At 51.3% G+C, this 20,454-nt stretch overlaps 1 protein-coding gene across 1 annotated transcript; it reads left to right on the top strand.

Annotated features, from left to right (window-relative positions):
• The first annotated feature begins 6 nt into the window (after window positions 1–6).
• Window positions 7–17,237, top strand: Siah2 (siah E3 ubiquitin protein ligase 2). Its single transcript, XM_015486903.2, has 2 exons — window positions 7–536; window positions 15,662–17,237. Exons 1-2 carry the CDS (start codon window positions 117–119, stop codon window positions 16,217–16,219), a joined length of 978 nt encoding a protein of 325 aa, XP_015342389.1. The 5' UTR covers window positions 7–116; the 3' UTR covers window positions 16,220–17,237.
• The last annotated feature ends 3,217 nt before the right edge of the window (window positions 17,238–20,454 follow it).

Below are 20,454 nucleotides of genomic sequence, written 5' to 3'. Positions count from 1 at the left end.
GGCTGGGCGCGGTGGCGCTTGCCCCGGAGCCCGCGCCCGCGGGGCGCGCACCGCCTTGACCCGGGCGGCCCCGCGGCAGGCAGGCGCCCGCAGTTCCATGGTTGGTTCGGAGCGCGATGAGCCGCCCGTCCTCCACCGGACCCAGCGCTAACAAACCCTGCAGCAAGCCGCCGCCGCCGCCGCAGACCCAGCACGCTCAGTCCCCGGCTGCGCCCCCAGCCGCCGCCACCATCTCGGCTGCGGGCCCCGGCTCGTCCGCGGTGCCCGCCGCGGCAGCGGTGATCTCAGGCCCTGGCGGCGGCGGCGGGGCCGGCCCGGTGTCCCCGCAGCACCACGAGCTGACCTCGCTCTTCGAGTGTCCGGTCTGCTTTGACTATGTCCTGCCCCCCATCCTGCAGTGCCAGGCCGGGCACCTGGTGTGTAACCAATGCCGCCAGAAGTTGAGCTGCTGCCCGACGTGCAGGGGCGCGCTGACGCCCAGCATCAGGAATCTGGCTATGGAGAAAGTGGCCTCGGCAGTCCTGTTTCCCTGCAAGGTAAGCCCAGGGACAGCCCGAGCACTTCTGCCCGGCAATCTTCCGAAACTCCGTCCTCCAGCCCTCTCTTAGGCCCTAAGAGGTGAATGGTATCTCTCGTTTAAAAACAAGACCAAAACTGTTTACACTTTGTCCACCCTCCCTGTGACCACCTGTCCACTTGGGGAGTTGCTCTGGATTGACATTTGTCTGAGCACTGACCCCAGATTAATTGGCTCTAGCTGGTTGTTGGAACACAGCGCAGCTCCCCCAGCCCAGAGCCTGCGACCTCCGCAGATCTGTGCCAGGATGTGCTCCACGGGGCTGGCTCTACGCTGGGAAGCTGGTTGAGAAGGGAGATGGGCCGGCTCGGTTCACCCTTCTCCGGCGCTCAGCTGGTAGTGGGTTCCTCCTGGATCCTGCTTCCACTGTCTGCGCACCCGGACACGTGGGAGCTCTAGGGAGTGTAGCTTTAAAAAAATGTGGTGGTGGTGGTGGGGTGCCTGGAGCCTGTTTTCCTCCAGCAAAGAGAGAACCCTGCCAGCCACGCCTTTCCCTGTCCTAGGCCTTCCAAGGCCTCCTGTTTGTCCCCAGGGGGTCAGCACAGAGGGTCAGCACAGGCATTTAACAGGAACACACAGGAGCCACCCTTAGCATTCTCTAAAGCCAGTCACTTTATTCTTTAGTTTAAATTGTCACCTATTACCAGTGCCCTTGTGAGAAATGAAGACCCCAAAGACAAGAAAAGTACAGTGAGAAGACTAAAAATCTCCTGCTCCTCCCTGTCACTGTTAAGTGTGTCTCCACAGACTCTTAGAGCCCTGTGTACATTGCACCCTTGAGGCTAAATATAGATGGTGGATGTCAGTGTGTCTGAAGGTTTTTTATACCCGTACATAGACATAAGTTTTCCTCCAAAAATACCTTGTGCAACTTGCTTTTTAAATTGATATATTTTCTTCTATATCAAACCTAGTGGAACCTCGTCGTATTTTAAATGGTGGCCTAATATTACATTATGTGATTACATTATGTGATTATATTGTAACATCTGTTTACCTCCATCTGCAACTTAGAATTCCTCAGGAGCAGTGGCACAGACTGACCTGTCTCTTGCCTCCTTAGAACACAGCTGCACTGCAGAGGTCACTTCCTGAACCTGGAGGTAGAAAGACTGTCATGGAGACACATGAGTTTCTCTTGTACAAGTGACTTCTGCCTTTGGAGCCATTTAGCCTCTTGTGTTTCTCCTCAGTGCTGCCTTTTTTTTTTTTTTTTTTAAATAGGGCAAGAGCCTGTTTTTAAATTAAAAATAATTCACCAGAGAATTCAGGCCTGAGACTTAAGTTAGTACAATGAGTGAATTAATTCCGTCTTCTGCCCTGCCACTAACCAGGTTTAAAATAGAATATTCAAATAAGGGTTTGAATCCATGTTTGGACTGCGGGGTTTCAGACAACCGTAGTGAATTCCTCTGCTTTCAAGCCCTCCTCCTATACTGCTTACCTGGAAGAAATGGCCTTCTACCGTTCCCAGGTGAGCACTTGGCACCCCCCAGCATTCCAATCTCGTAAGAGCAAGGGAGGGGAACGGTCGAGCCCTGTGGAGTGTGGAGCTGCACTGGGAGTGCCTAGGCTCTGGTTCCTGGGAAGCACGTCTTCTGTCCTAAAACGTTCTTGAAAAGTGTTCTCTTTGGAATCAGGGAGAGTCCTGTGTACACGGCAGTGATCTTGCAAGTCTTTGTAAGAATGCAGCTGGGCACAGCTTCAACTTTGCCAGCTGAAACTTTAAAGGGTCATCTTGTCATCTACAGACCAGGAGCCATGCTTAGAATGGACCTTGGGGTCCATCTCGTGGGTGCAGATGTGTGAGATTTGTGAAGGTGAAGTGTGCATGCCTCACCTCTGGTTAGCAGGGCAGCTCTCAGTTAGTATGGAGAAGCCAACTCTGAGTGTATAATAGGCCCAGCAAGGAGCCAAGAGACGTGCTTTGGCAAGGGTGGGCCAGGAAAGGATGAAGGTCTGTGTCAAACTGAAAACCCTTCAGCCTGCAGTGCCAAGCTCCTGGAAATCCTAGGGACTGCCTTGTCACTATCCCCACCTGCACTTGAAATTTCCCTTAGGAGCCAGTTTATTCCATTTACCCACCTTTACCAGTGTTGGGTAAAGTAGCAGAGCCCAGGTCTCCAAAACTGCATGGTTTTGCCCCAGTTTGCCTGAAAGACCCCCTCTGGGGTCCTTGCTTTCCTCACTATTAAAGGAGATACCTGACTGCTGGACTTCTAAGTGTGGCCAGCAATCCATGGAGAGAGGGGAGCTAAGGGCAGCCTCTAGGCACCTTCCATGGGCCAGCTACTTTGCATGTGGCAGCTTTCATGAGTTTGCTTTTTTTTCTCCCACGTGAGAAGACTCATGCCTGCAGAGTGCTTAGGTGGACTGACTTGTCATGTCACACATGAGCCACTGGCCCTGTGGTGAACCCTGCTGGTCTCCCCACACAGGAATGCACTTTACTCCTTACTGAATAGAAATTTTGAATCTGAATTTACACCCCAAGTGTCCAAATCACAACTCCAGGTTGATAGTAGTAACAAAACTATCTGGTGGATGAGATCCCCAGAGAGGCCTCTGACGGCCTGGTCCAACACAGTTCCCTGCTGGTTGTGCTTCCGATGGCCAAAAAATGGACGTGTTGCCAAATACCTAGGTGTGGGGCCACTTAATTAAAGGCTCAAGTGTGGCCACACCTTTGAGACAGGGTGCCACCTGCCTTGTTAGCTGGTCTCCGCTTTTCAAAAAGGGTGTCTGTCAGCCAGCTTCCCCCTGGGTGGCCACAGTGCACTCTGTGACTAAGAGTGTTGACAACCCATTCCATAGGAAGCTCCCCCTCTGTGGGTGTGGGTGTAGGAAAGTGAAGGGCGACGTGTCTGCCGATAGCTCAGCATGCTCCACCGTCCGCCGTGCCTCCCGCCATGGGCCTGGGCTTCTCTACACACCCCAGCCCACGTGCCTCCCCACGCGTCTTTTCCACTGTTTCTCTGTCCTCTTTAAAGGTTTCTGGTAGCATGTCTTCAAAGTATGAATTGAATATGGACGCCTCAGCCAGACAACTCTGCCCTGTAGTTAGATTGTGGTGATATTGTTTAAAAAAAAAAAAAAAAAAGCCATGCAGGGTCACTCAACCTGGCTGAATGATTCCAGGCCCTCAGTGAGGGCCAACACTGGTCCAGTAGAGAGCAATTGAGAGTGCCGGAAGGGAAAGGGTATGCCCGGGAGAGGTATGTGACACATGGCCTCAGGGCAGGGGACCTCAAGGAGCAGTGCAGGTGGTGGGGAGCCAGAGAATTTGTGCCCTCCAAGGAGGATAACCCTAGGTTGAGGCGAGATCACTGGAGATCAATCAAGCCCACAAGTTCCAAACCGTCTGGTCAACACAGTAAGACCTCATCACAGAAACTCCCACCGAGAAGGCAGCCCTCCTTCACCTGGGGATGCAAATGGAACCATGCCAGACCTTTATAATTTTTAATAATTTTTCACCAAAATCCCAGAAATCTGAACTCTTATGTTAAATATTTTTAAATTTTTTTACCAGCATGGGCCAAATCCACAGGTAGAGCCAGCACCTGCCTGCCATTGCTGCCCAAACTAACCATGTCTGCAGGCCAAATTCCAGCTGCCTAGAACAAGCTCCCATTGGTCTTCTAGAAAGCATTCACTGAGTCTACAGCTTCTCCTCCGATTCTTATCATACGTGAACTTTGGAACTGAAAATTGGGATTTTATTTCTTGTTTTCTCTTTTCCTTCCTTGCCAAGAGAATGTTCGACTTGGCCATCCAGAGTCTTCAGCTGTTGTCTTGGTGACTGGATGTTTGACTTTAGACAGCCAGTTTATTTTTTGCACCCATGGGTCTTTAGGAGAAGAGCTAAATGATGATATCAAGGTTCTTTCTCACTCTAAAGTTCTGGAATCTAATAAGGGTCCCAGACAGCAGACAGGAGCTGGCTTCTCGAGGTCCTGGCTTTGTCTGATTTTGTCCAGTCACGGGCTGCCTGAGCCTGAGCCTGAGCCGTTCCTTCATTGTGGTAAAGAAGGGTGATCCCACCTGGCGCTGGGTGCTCTGAGGCCAGATCAGAAGTGCTGTCCAGGGCCTCGGCCTCCCTGATCACAGGAGGGAGGGTGGAGTTAGGGTACTGGTGAGGTGATGGGTGATCACCTCAAAGTCTGAGGAGATAGCGGTGAGTCAAAACAGTCTCCAAGATCTCTTCTTAACCTCAGAAGCCCCCCAAAGGCACGGCCACTTAGGAGACTGGCTCTGCGGCCCTCACTGCTGCTTGAAATTGACAGGTTGCCCGTAAGAGCATAGAATGTGCTGTCAAGACGAGGAGCCACATTAGCACCAAGGTTCAAGGTTTTAAAGAGCAAAACTGGCAATGTGGCATTCAAAATTGAGAACAGAAGCACAAGAATATTATGTATCATACTAAAATGTAACTCGACACATCAACACATCATGGGCCAGAGACTTCACAGGTCTCCATGACCTGGAGCTGGAGTGAATTTGCATTACAGTTGATCCTTCCTACAAGCAGGATGGAGAGGAACCAAAACGTCTGACTAGCCAGTCTGGCCTGGAAAGTGCCAGCCTGAGTGTGTGTTAGGTGCTCCCTGCTTCTGCACCAGAGCCCTTTTTAAAAGCCCCTAGAAAGCACTATGTGACTGTAGTGAAAACCTCAGGGCCAGCAGCTTAAGGGACACATTTGTGCCTCTGACAAAATTTATAATAAATAGCATTTCTTATTAAAACCCGCAAGGTCCTCACTCCTTGAAAGGACCACACAGTAGGTGCACACTGGCTACGCTGAAAGCCAGTCTTCAGAGCCACGTGTGTTGCTGGTGGCTTGTGCAGGGCCTGGTCACACACACAGACTGTGGTTCCAGAAAAGGGAAAATAAGGACGTTTTCTTGATCAAAGATGGCTTTATGCTCAGTGTGTACTTTCCATGGCTCAGGAGAGACACTGCAAACTCCAGCAGGATTTCGTCACCGTCACCCCAGATGCCCGGGTCTTTCTCTATTCCTTGAAAACCACGAAACTGCAATCCCCTCATTCCCAGTTTGGTGAACATTTTACGTCATGATTCCTTAGACTGTAGCATCTGTGGGGCCCAAGTTTCTCTGCCTTGTAGAGACGTACTCTTTCAAACTTTCACTCAACAGAGGTGGTATCTTGGTCACTGGTGCCCTGCTTACAGGTCCTGCTCCTGCCTTCTGGTCCAGCCCCTCAAGCTATCTGGTGGCCTCTCAGCCTCGGTGCCTCACTGGTAAAATGGGGTTGCGATAGGATTGTTGTGAGGACCAGTGTGGTGGAAGCCTTGCAGAGTGCCCGGCACAGCCCTGGCATTCAGTGCACATGCGCAGTTAGAAGCTCCTCCGGGGAGAGTGGCCAACGCCTGAGGTCAGGCCCAGGCTCATTTCTTATTTCTGCCCCCGGAACTTCCTGTCCCTCCTCCTCATCCTCAAGGGCTTCCACAGAGCTAGGTAGGTTGTCCCCTGGCGTTGGATGGTTGCCGTCAAGACTGTACCTCATTTCTTTAATACTCCTAAAAGGGAAAGCCTGGTTTGATTAACCAGGTTTTAAAAATGCATGTATTATACTCTGTATATTTTATTTCACACATTATAGCATGTGCTTTTTAAAGTCATGACATTATTTTTAAATGTAGGATATATAGAAAGTAATGTAAACTTAAAATTCCTTATAACTGCCCTCCCCTGTCAAGAAAAAAAAAACCCACTATAGCACTTCACATATGTCCTGCAAACTTGTATGTCAGTGAAGTTTTCCCAACAAACAATAACAAAAAGCAGTAAAATGAAGACTACTAATGTACTGTTGTTTCATAACCTGCTTTTTTCATCTTATACATTGTGACTGCTGTTCTACAGTGATAGAAAATCTGTAAGGCCGTGTCTAATGGTTATGTGATGCTGTAATTCCAGAATTCCATAACGGCACCAGAATTATTTAATCAAGGTACATTTGAGGTCACATAAGTCATTCTATTTTTTTTTTTTACTGTGATCGAGAAAAAAAGTTCCACAATAACAGAATCATTGTGCACAAGAAAATAAACATTTCCTAAGGACAAATTCCTGGAATTAGGGTGGACCTGCAGGGCACATGCAGAACCTGCGCTCTGGGGAGTAAAGTGGGTTTCTTTATGGTTCTGGGGAGTGCAGGTGGCTTCCCAGCCCCCCACTGCTGGCATTGTCCTCAGGCCAGAATCGGGGACTGCTGGTTACCCATATATCTTTCCCTGGAGCTGGATATGGAACCCAGGGCCTCGTGTATACTGAGCAAGTGCCGTGCCCTGAGCTATACCCAGCCCCACCACCTTTTAACCAAACCCACCCCTGCCTGGGAAGCCCGGCGGCCCATGTGCCTCGCCAGCTAGTGCTTCTGCTCAGCTGCCTTGTCCTCCCAAAACTTTGTGCCTGAGGTGGCAGCAGATGTGCCAATGGGGCAGCAGAACTTTTTCAGAGGGAAGAAACAGAAGTGCCTGGAGGTCTCTCTGAAGTGGTGGTGCCAGCCGTTGCTGTGGGATGTTGTGTGCCTTGCATTGGGGATTGAACCCGAGGACCTTAACCACTGAGCTACATTCCCAGCCCTATTTTATATTTGATTTAAAGACAGGGTCTCACTGACTTGCTTAGGGCCTCACTAAGTTGCTGAGGCTTGCTTTGAACTCCTGATCCTCCTGCCTCAGCCTCCAGAGCGGCTGGGATTACAAGTGTGGCCACTGTACCTGGCTTACAATGTCTTTTCTGCTTCAAGCCTTTCCTACTGCCCACTCACCTGCTGCCCACTCACCTTTCTGTTCCAGACTCAGGTGGTGGCTTTGCAGGGACAGCTGGCTATGGTATCAGAAGGGCCCTCTTATTTTAAGTGTTGCCAGGTAAAACACAAGAGTGCTGGTTAAATTTGAGTTCCAAATAAGCCACACATAAATGGGGAGGAACAAGCATATCCCAGACATTGCCTGGCAGATGCTGGACATCTTGTCATTTTATTTGCAAATGTGACAACCCTACCATTGAAGTCTTCTGGGGAATTTACTGCTCTGTCAAGAAGGAAGGACTGCAGAGGAAGGGCGCTGTTGGAAGGCGTGTCAGGGCAGTTAAGCGACCATGCGGGTGGGAGCCTGGCATGTGGGGTGGGCAGGGTTCTCGCGGCTCAGCAGAAAGCCCTTGATCCCAGCCATTCCTATCCTTTGCTGGAGCGTGCTCTCAGAAGGGACCTCACAAAACTGGTTTCCCAAGACAACGTGTGGGTGTTGCTGACTCTGGCTGTGGTCAAATGAGAAGCATGCATGGTCAAAAGTCAACTTTTGTTTACAGTTGCAAAGATTAAAAATAAACCCCTGCCATCCTGAGAGTCTCTGTGAGACCACAGGCACCCTGCCCCCGTGACAAGGTGTTCTCCAGTGTCTGTGATAGTTGTCAGACCCAGGCCTTCCACCAACACCCCCTTCAGTAAGAAGGTTGTCTGCTGCTCCTGGGACGTCGATGTTCTTGGGTAAATTTTTGAGCCCAATATTTTAATTTGATTACTTTCCCAAGAAGAAAATTCTGAGTTATCAGTACGTGACTCTCACCACTGCAGGGTGATGCTTTTTGCAGTCCTGGTGCTGAGTAATATCGTCCTCTCCTACTATTATCTGTAAAACCGTTGCTGTGCCACAGGTAGATAGGCATCTCCCCGCGTGGCCTCGGAGTGGAGGTGAGGACTTCACAGTGAGTGAGATGAAGATATGCTGGGGTCCTAGGTGGGAGGCTGCAGACAGCAGCAGGCCCAGAATCACAATCAAGTCACTCGAGAGGTTTGACTTTCTCCTGTTGCCCAGGTCAGACTGGCTGACCTGAGGCCACGGGTCTTCCACTGTTCATAGGAGTCAAGGGTGAGCTACAGAGGGGGGCTCAGGGTCACAGAGGATACTGGGTTCTGATCATGGCTTTTCCTGGGTTCTCATGGCTCTGCAGAAAGCTGAGGAGCACAGAGCCATCAAGAGAAGAGCAGTGCTGGTGTCCCTGGTCCCTGTAAGGTTTCAGAAGAGCTGTAAACAACAAGAGGCCATGTCAATAAAACGTGAAGCCCCTTTATTGAGGGGGGACGGACAAACCCGTTGTGTCTGAAATCTAAATAAAAAGTAAGCAGTCTTCTCCACACCCCACGGTATATTGGATTTTTTAAATGCTAAGTTCTAGAGTGAGACTTAATAAAGGAGGTTTAACATGGTGAACACTTTGTCATCATCAGATAAACATAGTGTTCATGTATCAACAAATATTGGGTGGGCAAGAAGCAATCCGTCTGTAAGTCACACCGAATCTAAGCAAAATTAATAGATCCATAAACAATGGGAGGAAAACCCACGATAGCAAGAGGCAGGTGGACATTCTCAGCCACAGAAGCTCTAGCTTGGCTTTCTAGCTGTAAGTTTAACGTGATAATGTGAGTCCCAACCGGTTAGCAGCCACCCAGCTGCATGCGTCTGCAGGAAGTGGAGAAGATGGAGGCCCCACCAGGCTCCCCTGCTCCCTGCTGGTCACACGTGATAAGTGAACCATGAGGAGCCCAGCCTCCCGTCCACCCTCCGTTCACACCCCCACTTTCATTTCTGGGTTCACCCCCCTAATGCTCCATTTGACCCCCAGAGCTCACGGATCAGATGAGGACAGAATGGAGCCGGAATTTGCCTTGGGATACGAGGGGTGGCAGGAAGTGAAACTGTTACCAAAGGACCTGCCCAGGCCACAGACTGGCCAATTGCCTACAGCCCCTTGGCAGGATCCCAGGACAGTGGCAATGCCTGTGCTCTACGAGGACCAAAAAAGGGTTGCTTATTGTAACAATGTGTGTCTTCACTGCAAAGCTGTTTCGATTTCCAAAATGAACCCCAGAGAACCTCTAGCAAAAGAAAAACTGTTAACTGGTTGCATTTACACATGGACGTGTAGTTAAATGTATATTTTCTCTTTAAAAACTAAAAAAGATGGGAAAGCTGAATTCATTGAACCAACAGACCTCTATCCCATGAAGTACAAATTGCTGACTTAGTCCCTGAATTCTCTGGTACATTTTTACTTTGATATGATTGCAGACTTACAGGAAAGTGGCAATAATAGTACCAAAGATTCCCAAATAGCCTTTATCCAGATTCACAAGTTATTTCCTTTTTGCTGCCTTAGCTTTATCGTCTGTGGGCTCTCTGCTCATACACATATTTTCAAACCATTTGGGTGTAAATTACAAGCATCCTGCCCTTTTGCCCCTAAATCCTTCCCTGTTTTTCTCCTAAAAACAAGGACATTTTCTTATGTAATTATAGCAGTTATCAAAATTGGGAAATTGACACAGAGTACACACTTGATTGTCTGATCCACAGTCACGTCCCATTTCAGCCCAGTTACTTCCTTTAGTGCGTCCTTTCGTGCCATTGGCTTCCTAGGCCAGGGTCATGCATTGCATTCAGACACTGATGTGCCTTTTTGTGGTCATTACTGCTTATTTAGATCAGAGGGAAGCTCTGTTTGCTTTTGCCTCGTCCAAGGTCATTTCTTGGATTTAATTCAAAAGTTTATGGGCATCAGCAACAAAATATCAATTGTGTTTTGGTTTTTTGGTTTTGTTTTCTTGTCGGAGAAAAACACATTCTCTTTTGAGGCCCTGGCAGGTTTGCTGATCCTTCAGCTGTTTCCTAGGAGGTGAGCAGGTGGTTACCTCACAGTCCCCAGAGACGCTCCGGAGCTGGCACCTCATGATGGAGTGTTGGCTGTTGGAGTTCAGCCAGTTGTTCCTGAACTGCACGGAATCTGAGTCACTGAATGACTTGTCCTGCGCCCTCAGCACCATGACCTTTACTCCAGCTAAGAAGGGCCACGTTGCTTTTTGCTCATTTCATAAACAAATGTGCTGTGACTGTTTATTAGATAAATAACAGGTGCCCATGCCGACTGTTCCGAAGGGCCTCATTATGTGTATTTGTGTGTGAAGAGACAAGCCCTCCCCACACTCCAGGTTGAACAGGACCTGCAGGCCCCATGCCCAGGAAGAGCATGGAACTACTGCCCCCTGAAGAGACTTAAATGAGGCCCCAGGTCATGTAGTGCCATTCCCTGGCAGGATGCTGCCCAGGGCCTTGGAGCCACTGCAGCCGGGACATCTCTGGAGACAGTGTGGGTTCAGTGGCGTTGCTGATTCTTTGAGCCTCTCCTCCTTGCTCTCTCGCCCTTCCTGATCCATCCATCTTCCTTTTCTTCCTTTTCTTTTTTCTCTTTTGGGAGCTTTACTTAAAACCAGCCCCTTCCCCAGGGGAACAAGTGCCGGTTCCCTAGGGAGAGAGCTCATTCTAGCTGTGATGTGTCCCAGGACACACAGCCCTCTGCAACCCAGTTACTTTCTCTCGGTAACGAGAGGCACAGCGAGGAAAGGGCTCCCAGAGGAAGCCCTCCTAAGCCCAAGGGCAGGAGGCCTCTGGCCCCTCTTGAGGTGGGGCAAGCCCTACCCAGCATGGGGGAGGGAGGAGGGACTTTCTTGCCAGATGCAGGAGAAGGCTAGAGGGCCTGGGGCTCCCACCCTGCAGCTCCCAGGGCTCCTGTCCTGCAGACCCAGGAGCAGCACATCTGTGGGCCCCAGGTTGGGTGTGTGCTGGTCCGGGCAGAAGGTAAAGGCAGATGCACATTGGTTCTGTTCCTTTTTCCCAAAATGTTGCTTCTTTGACTCCCAAGCTGGTGTGTTCGGAGGAGGCGCACTGGACGAGCGTGGGCATGCTGGGCTATGCTCCCCGTATGACCACAAGTGACCACATTCTTGAGCCTCCTATGTCTCGTCTGAAAAACAGGCAGAACCTGCTCCCTAGCCACCTCCTTGCTTGGGAAGCAATCCTGCTCTGCAGCCAGGGCTGGCATTCCCCAGGGGCCCTGGGGTGCCTGTTGGTCAGTGGTGACCAGCCCAACCTGGTTTCTGGCATGGGCCCCTCCTGAAGCGGTGAAGGGGGCTTCTCAGAAGCCAGGTATTGTTGTTCATCAGAAGAGATCAGTGTTCTCAGTGAAATCGGTGGTTCTCAGCTGGGGCAGGCTTGCCCACTAGGGACATAGAGCCACGCCTGGGGACACTCCTGGTTGCCACAGCTGAGGGGCAGAGGGCAGTTGCTACTGGCATCTAACGGATAGAGACCAGGGATGCTGCAAACCGTCCCATCCCACAGTGCACCCATGGTGCTATCAGAGAGAAACCTAAATGAACCAGCTGTGTGTCCAGCCTGACCTGCCTCTGCCTCAAGCTTTGTCCCCCTGCCCAGAACTAGGTAGGACCGCTCCATTCTCTTTGTCCACAGCTACATGTTCCTTACTGCCCTCCTCACCCATCCTGCCTGATTCAGCCCGCCGCCTGCCCTGCTCAGTCTTCCTGTGTTGGACAGTATTTGTGATGTACTGTCTTCCCCCGCTTATCCTCTAGGAACACGTCCCATACCCCTAGGGGAGGCTGGGGAGGTAGTGTCATGAGGTTTCTGCACTTCTGTCTTATCCTGTATATACATACCCATAATAAAATTCAATTATCAATTAGGTATAGTGGAAGATTGATAATTAAATATCAAATAGAACAGTTATAGCAATATACTGTCAAAAAATATGTGAATGTAGCCTACTATGCTGTTCTCACCCTTCTTGTAGTGATATCAGACGATACAGTACTTTAGATAAAGTGAGGTGAATGGCAGAGAGGTTGTGACTTTACATTAGGCTGTTTTTTTAATATTTATTTTTTTAGTTGTAGTTGGACACAATACATTTATTTTATTTATTTATTTTTATGTGGTGCTGAGGATCAAACCCAGGTCCTCACATGTGCTAGGTGGGCGCTCTACCGCTGAGCCACAACCCCAACCCCATTAGGCTACTTTTGATCTTCTGAAAATACATCAGGAGGAAGATTATCTGCTTCAAGTGATCCTGGATCACTAAGCCTGACAGTGTTGGGCGGATAGTATATACAGCATGGATACCCTGAATGATGGCATGATCATGCTATATTTCATTATGCTGCTCAGAAATGTGCACAATTTAAACTTATGAGTTGTATATTTCTGGAACTTTTCCATTTAATAATTTTGGACAACTGACTGCAAGTAACAAATCCACAGAAAGCAAAACTGCAGATAAAGGGGGACAACTGTCTTTGAATTCTTTATTCTTGCAGCATATGGTCCTTTCCTACTGGAAATACCACTATTGGAGGATCCACAGCTTATTCCCACTGCATGCCATAGAGGTTCAGAGCCCTGGCAACCCTCAGAAATCCTTGAAGCTTTTCAAGAAAATACAAACCCCAGGCCAGGGCCCCAGGAGATTTGGGCTGACTGCTCAGAGGCACCTAGGCAGTTTTACATGCAGACTCAGAGAATCCACAGGCCCCTCAACTCCTCTATGATCCCTGGGTGGGCGCCCCAGTGGAGGGGATCCTGCATGCTCTAGACTGGGTTCCAGCGTGGCTCCAAGCCTCAGTCAGAAACATGGCCCTTGTGAGTGTGCAGGTTAGGGCTTCCCTTTGAGACAACAGCTCTAATCCAGTTGTCATTAAAGTGGCCCCCGGGGTCCTGAGACACGCCCCCCCCCCCATGGAGAGGAGAAATGGATTAAAGGTCTGCTTGTTTAGAAACAGCAGAGTAAGCACAGGCCTTTAGAAGTATGTTTGTCTAAGAGAAGAGTGCTGTAGCAAGGTCTTTTTTCATAGGGTCATTGTCCTCACAAATGCAAGGTAATGCTTTCTCTATTTGTGTCATTAGGGGAGGTCCCCTGCTGTCTATATTTGGGTTCAAAGAATAGTTGAATGTGCAACTTTTAAGGCAAAACCATAATTCAGAATGTAAATACTCCTGCTTGGGTGGGGAAAGTTCTGAAACCATCACCAGGGGTCAATATCTGTGGCGAATGGTGAGACCCTAACGTGGAGTGGGGGAGGCCTGGGGGAATTTCTGGGTGCCCCCGGCAGAGTCCCTCTCACTCCTGGGTTATTCCTGGGTAGCTGTGATCAACAGCCCATGCTGACACGTCTTTCATCCAAATACTGAGGGCCTTTTTCAGCCCGAGCCACGAGCCACGCCAGGCTCTGGACAGAAGGGCCTCGCCTGCCTCTCACACAGGGACATCCAAGAACTCTGGACTCCCAGCCACGCCCCAGGTTTAAAAACACAGTTAACAGGGACTTGTTTTTTTTTTTTTTTTTGAGCTTTACAAAGTTAGTAACAGAGTGTGTAAATATACATGGGTAAATTTGTTTCTCCTTCTGTTTTTTTTTTTTTTTTTAATTTATATCCAGGCTTTTAAAATTAGTTTATGGTTCCAAAACATGAACAAGCAGACCCTATCAGCAAAGCGGGTAACAGCGGGTTCTTTCTGCCGGTCCCTGTTGAAGGCTATAATCTGTGTGAGGTAATGGGGAGGTAGTGGTGGGCGGAAGGAGCTGGCTGTCTTCTGGAATCCTCTTTGCTGGTTGAGGAGACTGGACACCCAGCAGTGGGACTGTGGGCTTCGCGCCTGCCCTCTCGGGGGTTGTAGCTTGGCCTCCTGCACAGAGACAGGGCTCAGAACCTCCTTGTTTCTGGTGACAACGTTCAAACCACAAAGCTTTGAATTTGACCTACTCCCAGTTTGTAAGGGGCCACTTGGTAACACCGGGTAGGGAGAGGCTGACACAGGAGGGTGCTGCTCTGTTAGCAATCAGACACAGCATCTTAGAAGATGGCCTGGCTCTTCCCCTGCTTGGTGTCGGCCGTCGTGTCCCTGGGCAGCAGCCAGGCTCCTCACCTTCACCTGCGCTCTACCCCGAGGTCTGAGGCCAGGCCCTGGGCTCACCTGCAGGGTGACTCTGGCTTCTTCTTTCTTGTATGACAACAGGACAGTCCTCTGCAGTGTCTCTTGCAGGCTGACTCTCCTCTGGTGTCTAGGAGTTGCTTTGTCGTTCCTGGGAAGGTTGGGAGCAGAAGTATAATTCCCTTCAGAGAGGTCTTCCTAGGATGGGGTGACTTATTTCCTGGAAATGTCACCCGAGTGCGAGGGAGGAGTTGCTCTCCTTCCACCCTGTGAGGTCCCAGGACAGCGGTGACAGTCAGCTCCTCGATCCCCGCTCTCAGGGCCTGTTGCGGGTGCTGCCCTGCCCCTCATAGAGATGATGGCCCTTGGCCCTGGGCAGGCTGGCTGGGCAGTAGGCAGCCCCTGGCTGGGACCCTGCAATGAGCCGTCTTCTGTGATATCCAAGGAGCGTTCAGCTGGGCTTTCTTTCCACCCAAAGAGAAGGGACAGAGTGCCCTGGGGAAGGGTGCAGATAGGAAGGCGAGGTGTGGAGGGTCTCCACCTTCCTCTGCCCTAGCCTGGTCAGGCCTGCAGTGCCCAGAGGGCAGCCTTCCGCGTGGCCCACCTGCCGGTCACCAGTTCAAGCCAGGAAGGGATAGAGGGAGTCACAGAAATAATGTGTCATTATGTGAAAACTAGTCTAATGCCAATGCTCCCCCCAAAGCAATCCTGGTGGGGTGGGGGTGGGGTGAAGCCTGGCGCAGTGGTGCCCTGTGATCCCAGCAGAGCAGGAGGCTGAGGCAGGACGAACACAAGTTCAATGCCAGCCTCGGCACCTTAGTGAGGTCCTACGCAACGTCACGAGACCCTGTCTCTCAGTAAATAATAAAAGGGCTGGGGCTGGGGCTCAGTGGTTAAGCACCCCCGGGCTCAATCCTTGATATAAAAACAAACAACAGATTCACAAACAATAAGAGGAAAGCCAGGTTGGCTTCTCAATGTGTTCACTGTAGTAAAAGAACATTAATTCTCATCTTTTAGTAGCATTGGAATGGGGGTGGGCCTGGGGAGCAGGACATTCCTGGCTCAGGAAAGGCCCTCGTGCTTGACACTGTTGGTGACATATGGGAACCGAATCTGTGGCCTCCTGTATGCACTCATGCCAACCCCGCAGTTGAGACAGGAGTGCAGGCAAGGAAGGAAGCCCGAGTGGGGCAAGGGCTCGGGGTTGTGCCAGCAGATGCTGAAGAAGGTGTAGTGACCTGTGTGCTTCTCTCCGTCTCTGCAGTATGCCACCACGGGCTGCTCCCTGACCCTGCACCACACGGAGAAGCCGGAACACGAGGACATCTGTGAATACCGTCCCTACTCCTGCCCGTGTCCCGGAGCTTCCTGCAAGTGGCAGGGGTCGCTGGAAGCCGTGATGTCCCACCTCATGCACGCCCACAAGAGCATCACCACCCTGCAGGGGGAGGACATTGTCTTCCTGGCCACGGACATCAACCTGCCGGGGGCGGTGGACTGGGTGATGATGCAGTCCTGCTTCGGCCACCACTTCATGCTGGTGCTGGAGAAGCAGGAGAAGTACGAGGGCCACCAGCAGTTCTTCGCCATCGTGCTGCTCATTGGCACCCGCAAGCAGGCCGAGAACTTCGCCTACCGGCTGGAGCTAAACGGCAACCGGCGGAGACTGACCTGGGAGGCCACGCCCCGGTCCATCCACGACGGCGTGGCCGCGGCCATCGTGAACAGCGATTGCCTGGTCTTCGACACAGCCATCGCACATCTCTTTGCGGATAATGGGAACCTGGGAATCAATGTGACTATCTCGACGTGCTGTCCGTGAAGCACCGTGAGCCCCACAGCCGCTGAGGCCGCTGGCAGCGTGCGCTGTGTTTAATAAAGTTTTTATAGATGTTTTATTCGCTGTGTCTTCACAGGTCAGGACCCACAATCACCCCGCTTCACTTGGAGCTGCGCCTTCCCACCGGGCCCGACCAGCTCATCCCACTGGGTGAACGGGCTGCCTGGCAGCCAGTGGAGGCTGTCCTGCCCCCTAAAACCAACTCTCTTGTTAAATTGTACTTACTTCCTGAATACTTGACAGGTTGCTCAGGGCCCTGGAGGCTGGGTTAGGATGGGCGGCTGCCTCCCGCCTGCCTCCCTGCATTGGTCCCCCGTGCTGACCAGAGCTGGGGGATGGTCAGCAGACCCCTTGTGCTTTTAGGGGACAGGAAATGTCTTAATGCATTTTCACATTTCAACAGCATCTCTCAACCCGGAGGACTGACCAATCTAGGTGGAATCCCGGGATCCCTGGGAGGACTGTCCTAGAAATGCAGGTTTGGAGGTCCCTGAGCTCTCAGTCTCCCCGGGTGGTTCTTTTCAACAATTAAGTTTGAGAATTACTGGCTCGAATCACAGAAGGGTCCATATTTTAAAGGTGCTTTAAGGTTGCCCTCTCCTGATGCTGCCTGTCTTTTTACTGTTTCAGCCCCCATCGCCAATTAAAGCCAGGACAGGCCACAGGAGTCCCCTCCTGACCCCAGGTTGGGCATCCTGGAGGAAAGCAGGTCATTGCCGTTGGTAGTTCTCACTTTCCGCTTACCACTAGTGCAAATGACCCTCCCTCCCCCTCCCCTTCTCTCTCTCTCTCTCTCTCTCACACACACACACACACACACACACACACGGCTTCCCTCTGCCTCCTTCCTAGACTAGCTGGTTGAAAGACTAGGTCTGCGGTTGGAAAGTGGTACCACCGGGTCTTATGCTTGCTATTTATAGGTATGTGTTGGTTGTATGGTTGTTTTGTTTTTGTTTTTTTGCCACATTCATTTTAGTTTTTTAATAAATATTTTTCAGAAATGAATGTTGTGCTTCATTTTCCTGGTTGAGCAGTAGGTGTTTATTGAGCTCCTACTGTGTGCAGGTGCCAGAAGCTTCACTACCACCTCTAGGATTGGAGTGTCCCTGTTTCCATGGGAGGAAGCAGCCATGTCTCAAGGTCATGGTGCAGGTCCCGGGTGGCCCTGGGGCCCAACCTACATCTCTGTGCTATGGGCTGACATCGTGCTGCGGGTGTCCTCAAGACTGCATTTTCTGACTGCCGGCTCTCATGCAAGAAGAGTAGGGCTCTCAGTGTCCAGAGTCAGAGGAAGAGGCTGGGCTGATGCCCAGGGCCAGGCTGATGCCAACAGTGACGGTCACACTCCCTCAGTCCAGCCCTGAACTCTCAAAAGAATTCAAAAGAGTCCCGAATGCTACACAGGGACTTCCAACTGCCTACCTCGGTGGCCTGGGGTCATCGGGACAACACCAGGCAGGAGCGTGGCTTGGAGCTGTCTGTTTTCCAAATGTACTGCCGCATTGAGTCTCAGGCAGCCTAGGGATCTGGCGGGAGGGGAGCGCTGCGGTGACTGCAGGCTGCTAGTCGCGGGTTTGGGCCGCAGGTCCAGGTCCATAGGATACAGCCACAGCCGTGACCACCAGGAGAGGCACATCTCAATCCCGGAGGACCCTGGAGCAGTGGACGCCGACCCCCGCAGGGCTGCTCCCAGATGGCATCCAGCACCCGCCTGAGCCCCGGCAGCAGGGCGAGTGAAAGCCAGCAGGCCACAGCATCCGTGGGTCCACGGCTCCCCTCCTGGTCACATGGGATGGTGGAAATTGGGACTGAGGGTCAGCAGTGCCCCAAAGGGCACAGCTCTGAACAGAGACCCTGAGGAGGGAGAGAGCACCGAAGGTGAGATTCTTCAGCCCCCAGAGGAACCATGAGGGTGCCACAGGGCACAGGCGGCAGAAGGACCTGTGTCCAGCCTCTCGACGCCCATTCACACCTGTTCAGCGTCTCCAGAGCTTCCCACACGGGAGCAGCCCAGCTCGATGTAGCTCCCTTTAACCTGTCCCCAGAAGTCATCAATCTTGACCTTCACTCTCTGACCTCCTTGAAAAACCTGAAGTTTCTGCCAGAAAACACAAAAAAAATCCCCAGGTTATTCCCTGTTTTAAAAGGAAGTGAAAAAAAAAAGTATGCGAATTTATGTGCTATTTTTTAATATAGTTTTAATTGCAAATGCACTTTTAAACCTAAAGAGGCTTTTGTCAAAACTGGTCACGTGATTCACATAAGTATCATGTTTCTAAAAATAAAACAATGAAAATCTCTTCCCCCTTCCTGTCCTCGTTCATTATTCTAATTTGATAAAGGTCTGGCTGCTCAAACAAGATGGTAGATTCAACCTGTCTTGTGATGCTGGAGTCATTTTAAAGGAAAAAAAGCAGCTCAGAGGACCTCAGGAGAAAATGTGGATGGTCACCAATTCTTTAAAAACCAACCAACCTTGAGAACGGGTTCCCAGTTCTTGGAGGGGAAGAATCAGTCTTCTTCCTGAGTCCCAAAGACTGGAGGACTGAGAGGGGACAGTCCTCGGGGTGAACTGCCCCGTGGAAATGCTAGGAGACTTCAGAGAAGAGCCACTGAGGCCCCTGTCCCCGGGGGCCCCTTCAGGAAGCACCTGCGGTCATCCAGGGCACCCCAGCTCCTGGCCATGAGTGTGCTTGACAGCATCAGCAACTGCCTTGTGCCACCACCCCAGGGACCCTCCTGAGGAAACTGTCCCTGCACAGACCCCTTCAGGCTTTGGGACTTCCAGGTAGCCAGCCACGGGACTCCAAGCCCGCCAGCTGGCCTCTGGTCCTGTTTCCTGACTTGCAAATTCAGGAGGTTTGCTTTCTAGATGCTCATACTTCAGTGCTAATTTCTGGAGACATCAAGCCATTGAAAGTTGAGTTGTGTATCCAGTCAGTGTCCCCGGAACCGGACACTTGACCTATCGTGTGTCCGCAGCGCCAGCTTCCACCATGCGACCAGCGCACTGGTTTCATTAAAGAGGTTCTTGGCATAAAAGTTAACTAGTGAGATCGAAATAAACACACAGACTCAGTTAACTTTTTCTATTGCCAGGTCCGAGACGGCTCCCCCTCTGGCTCACACCTCGAACCACCCAGTAGGGCAGCAAGGATTACTCAGGGCTAGCAGGAGAGAGAGAGAGGGAGCATGCCAGGGAGTAGCCTTTTATTGGGGAACAAGAAATTCAGGGGAGAATTCCATCCAATGAAGGTTGAGGGGGGGCCGCACTCCAAGGTCAGGGTCAGTGATTGGCCCCCGGGGTCAGTGGTCAGTCACACCCCCACACGGACAGGCTCTCGCACCAGGAGGGGGCCGGGAAAGCTCCGACACAGTTTAGCCAGAGCACTTCAGACCCAAACCGGGAGTTGCCCAGTCACGTGTGAGAATGGCTCCCCACAGCCAGCAGATGAGCCACCTCTCTGCTTCCCCTGGCTGGAGCCTGGCGGAGTCTGTCTCAGAGACCAGGTCTGCTTTGTGGCGGTGTCCTAAGGGGTTCCTGATCCATAAGGCCTCTCCACTATAACAGCGTGACTGTGACTCCACCACCCTGTGAAAGGGGCACGGATGCTTCAAGGATGGGAGATTCTTCTCTATCGTTGACCCTTCTGCTTCTGCTGCTTACTCAAAACTTAAAATCTCCTTCTGCTAATACTGTGGTCGGGAGTCCCCAGATGGCGAGGCTTAGGACCCCACTGACCCCAACGCGCACTCCCACTGCCATTTGAGGAATCAAAAGCTCTATAAAAGGGGAAGTAGCTGCCTCAAAACCCCGCAGCTGGTTGGAATAGTCTAGGCTGACACATGGTGTCTTCTGTACTGAGAAAAAGCAGGGGATTATGACATGCCAGGCGCCAATTCATAATCAGGGAAATAGAGGGACCCCGCTCCCCTCCAGGATCTGCCAACTTCTCCCCTTGTCACTGCCCCCACCTAAGGGCCCAGACCACATCAGAGCCCCTAGCATTTGTCCCTCCTGCTCCAGTGCATGGGACGCAGGCCATCAGAAAGCCCTTGAGTAGAGTCCCAGGCGTCTCAGCTCCTCACGCCCGGGTCAGACAGCCTGTTCTCCAATGGCGCTTGGCACGATGGCCACCACATCCATCTGCTCAACACCTGATAGTAGACAGTGAGGTCTCCTGGACCTCTGGCACCAAGCACTGAACTAAGAT

This window comes from Marmota marmota, unplaced genomic scaffold (assembly GCF_001458135.2).
Source record: "Marmota marmota marmota unplaced genomic scaffold, marMar, whole genome shotgun sequence".
NCBI lineage: Eukaryota > Metazoa > Chordata > Mammalia > Rodentia > Sciuridae > Marmota > Marmota marmota.
The sequence above is the reverse complement of the archived record's forward strand: the minus strand, read 5'-3'. Positions and strand labels throughout refer to the sequence as shown.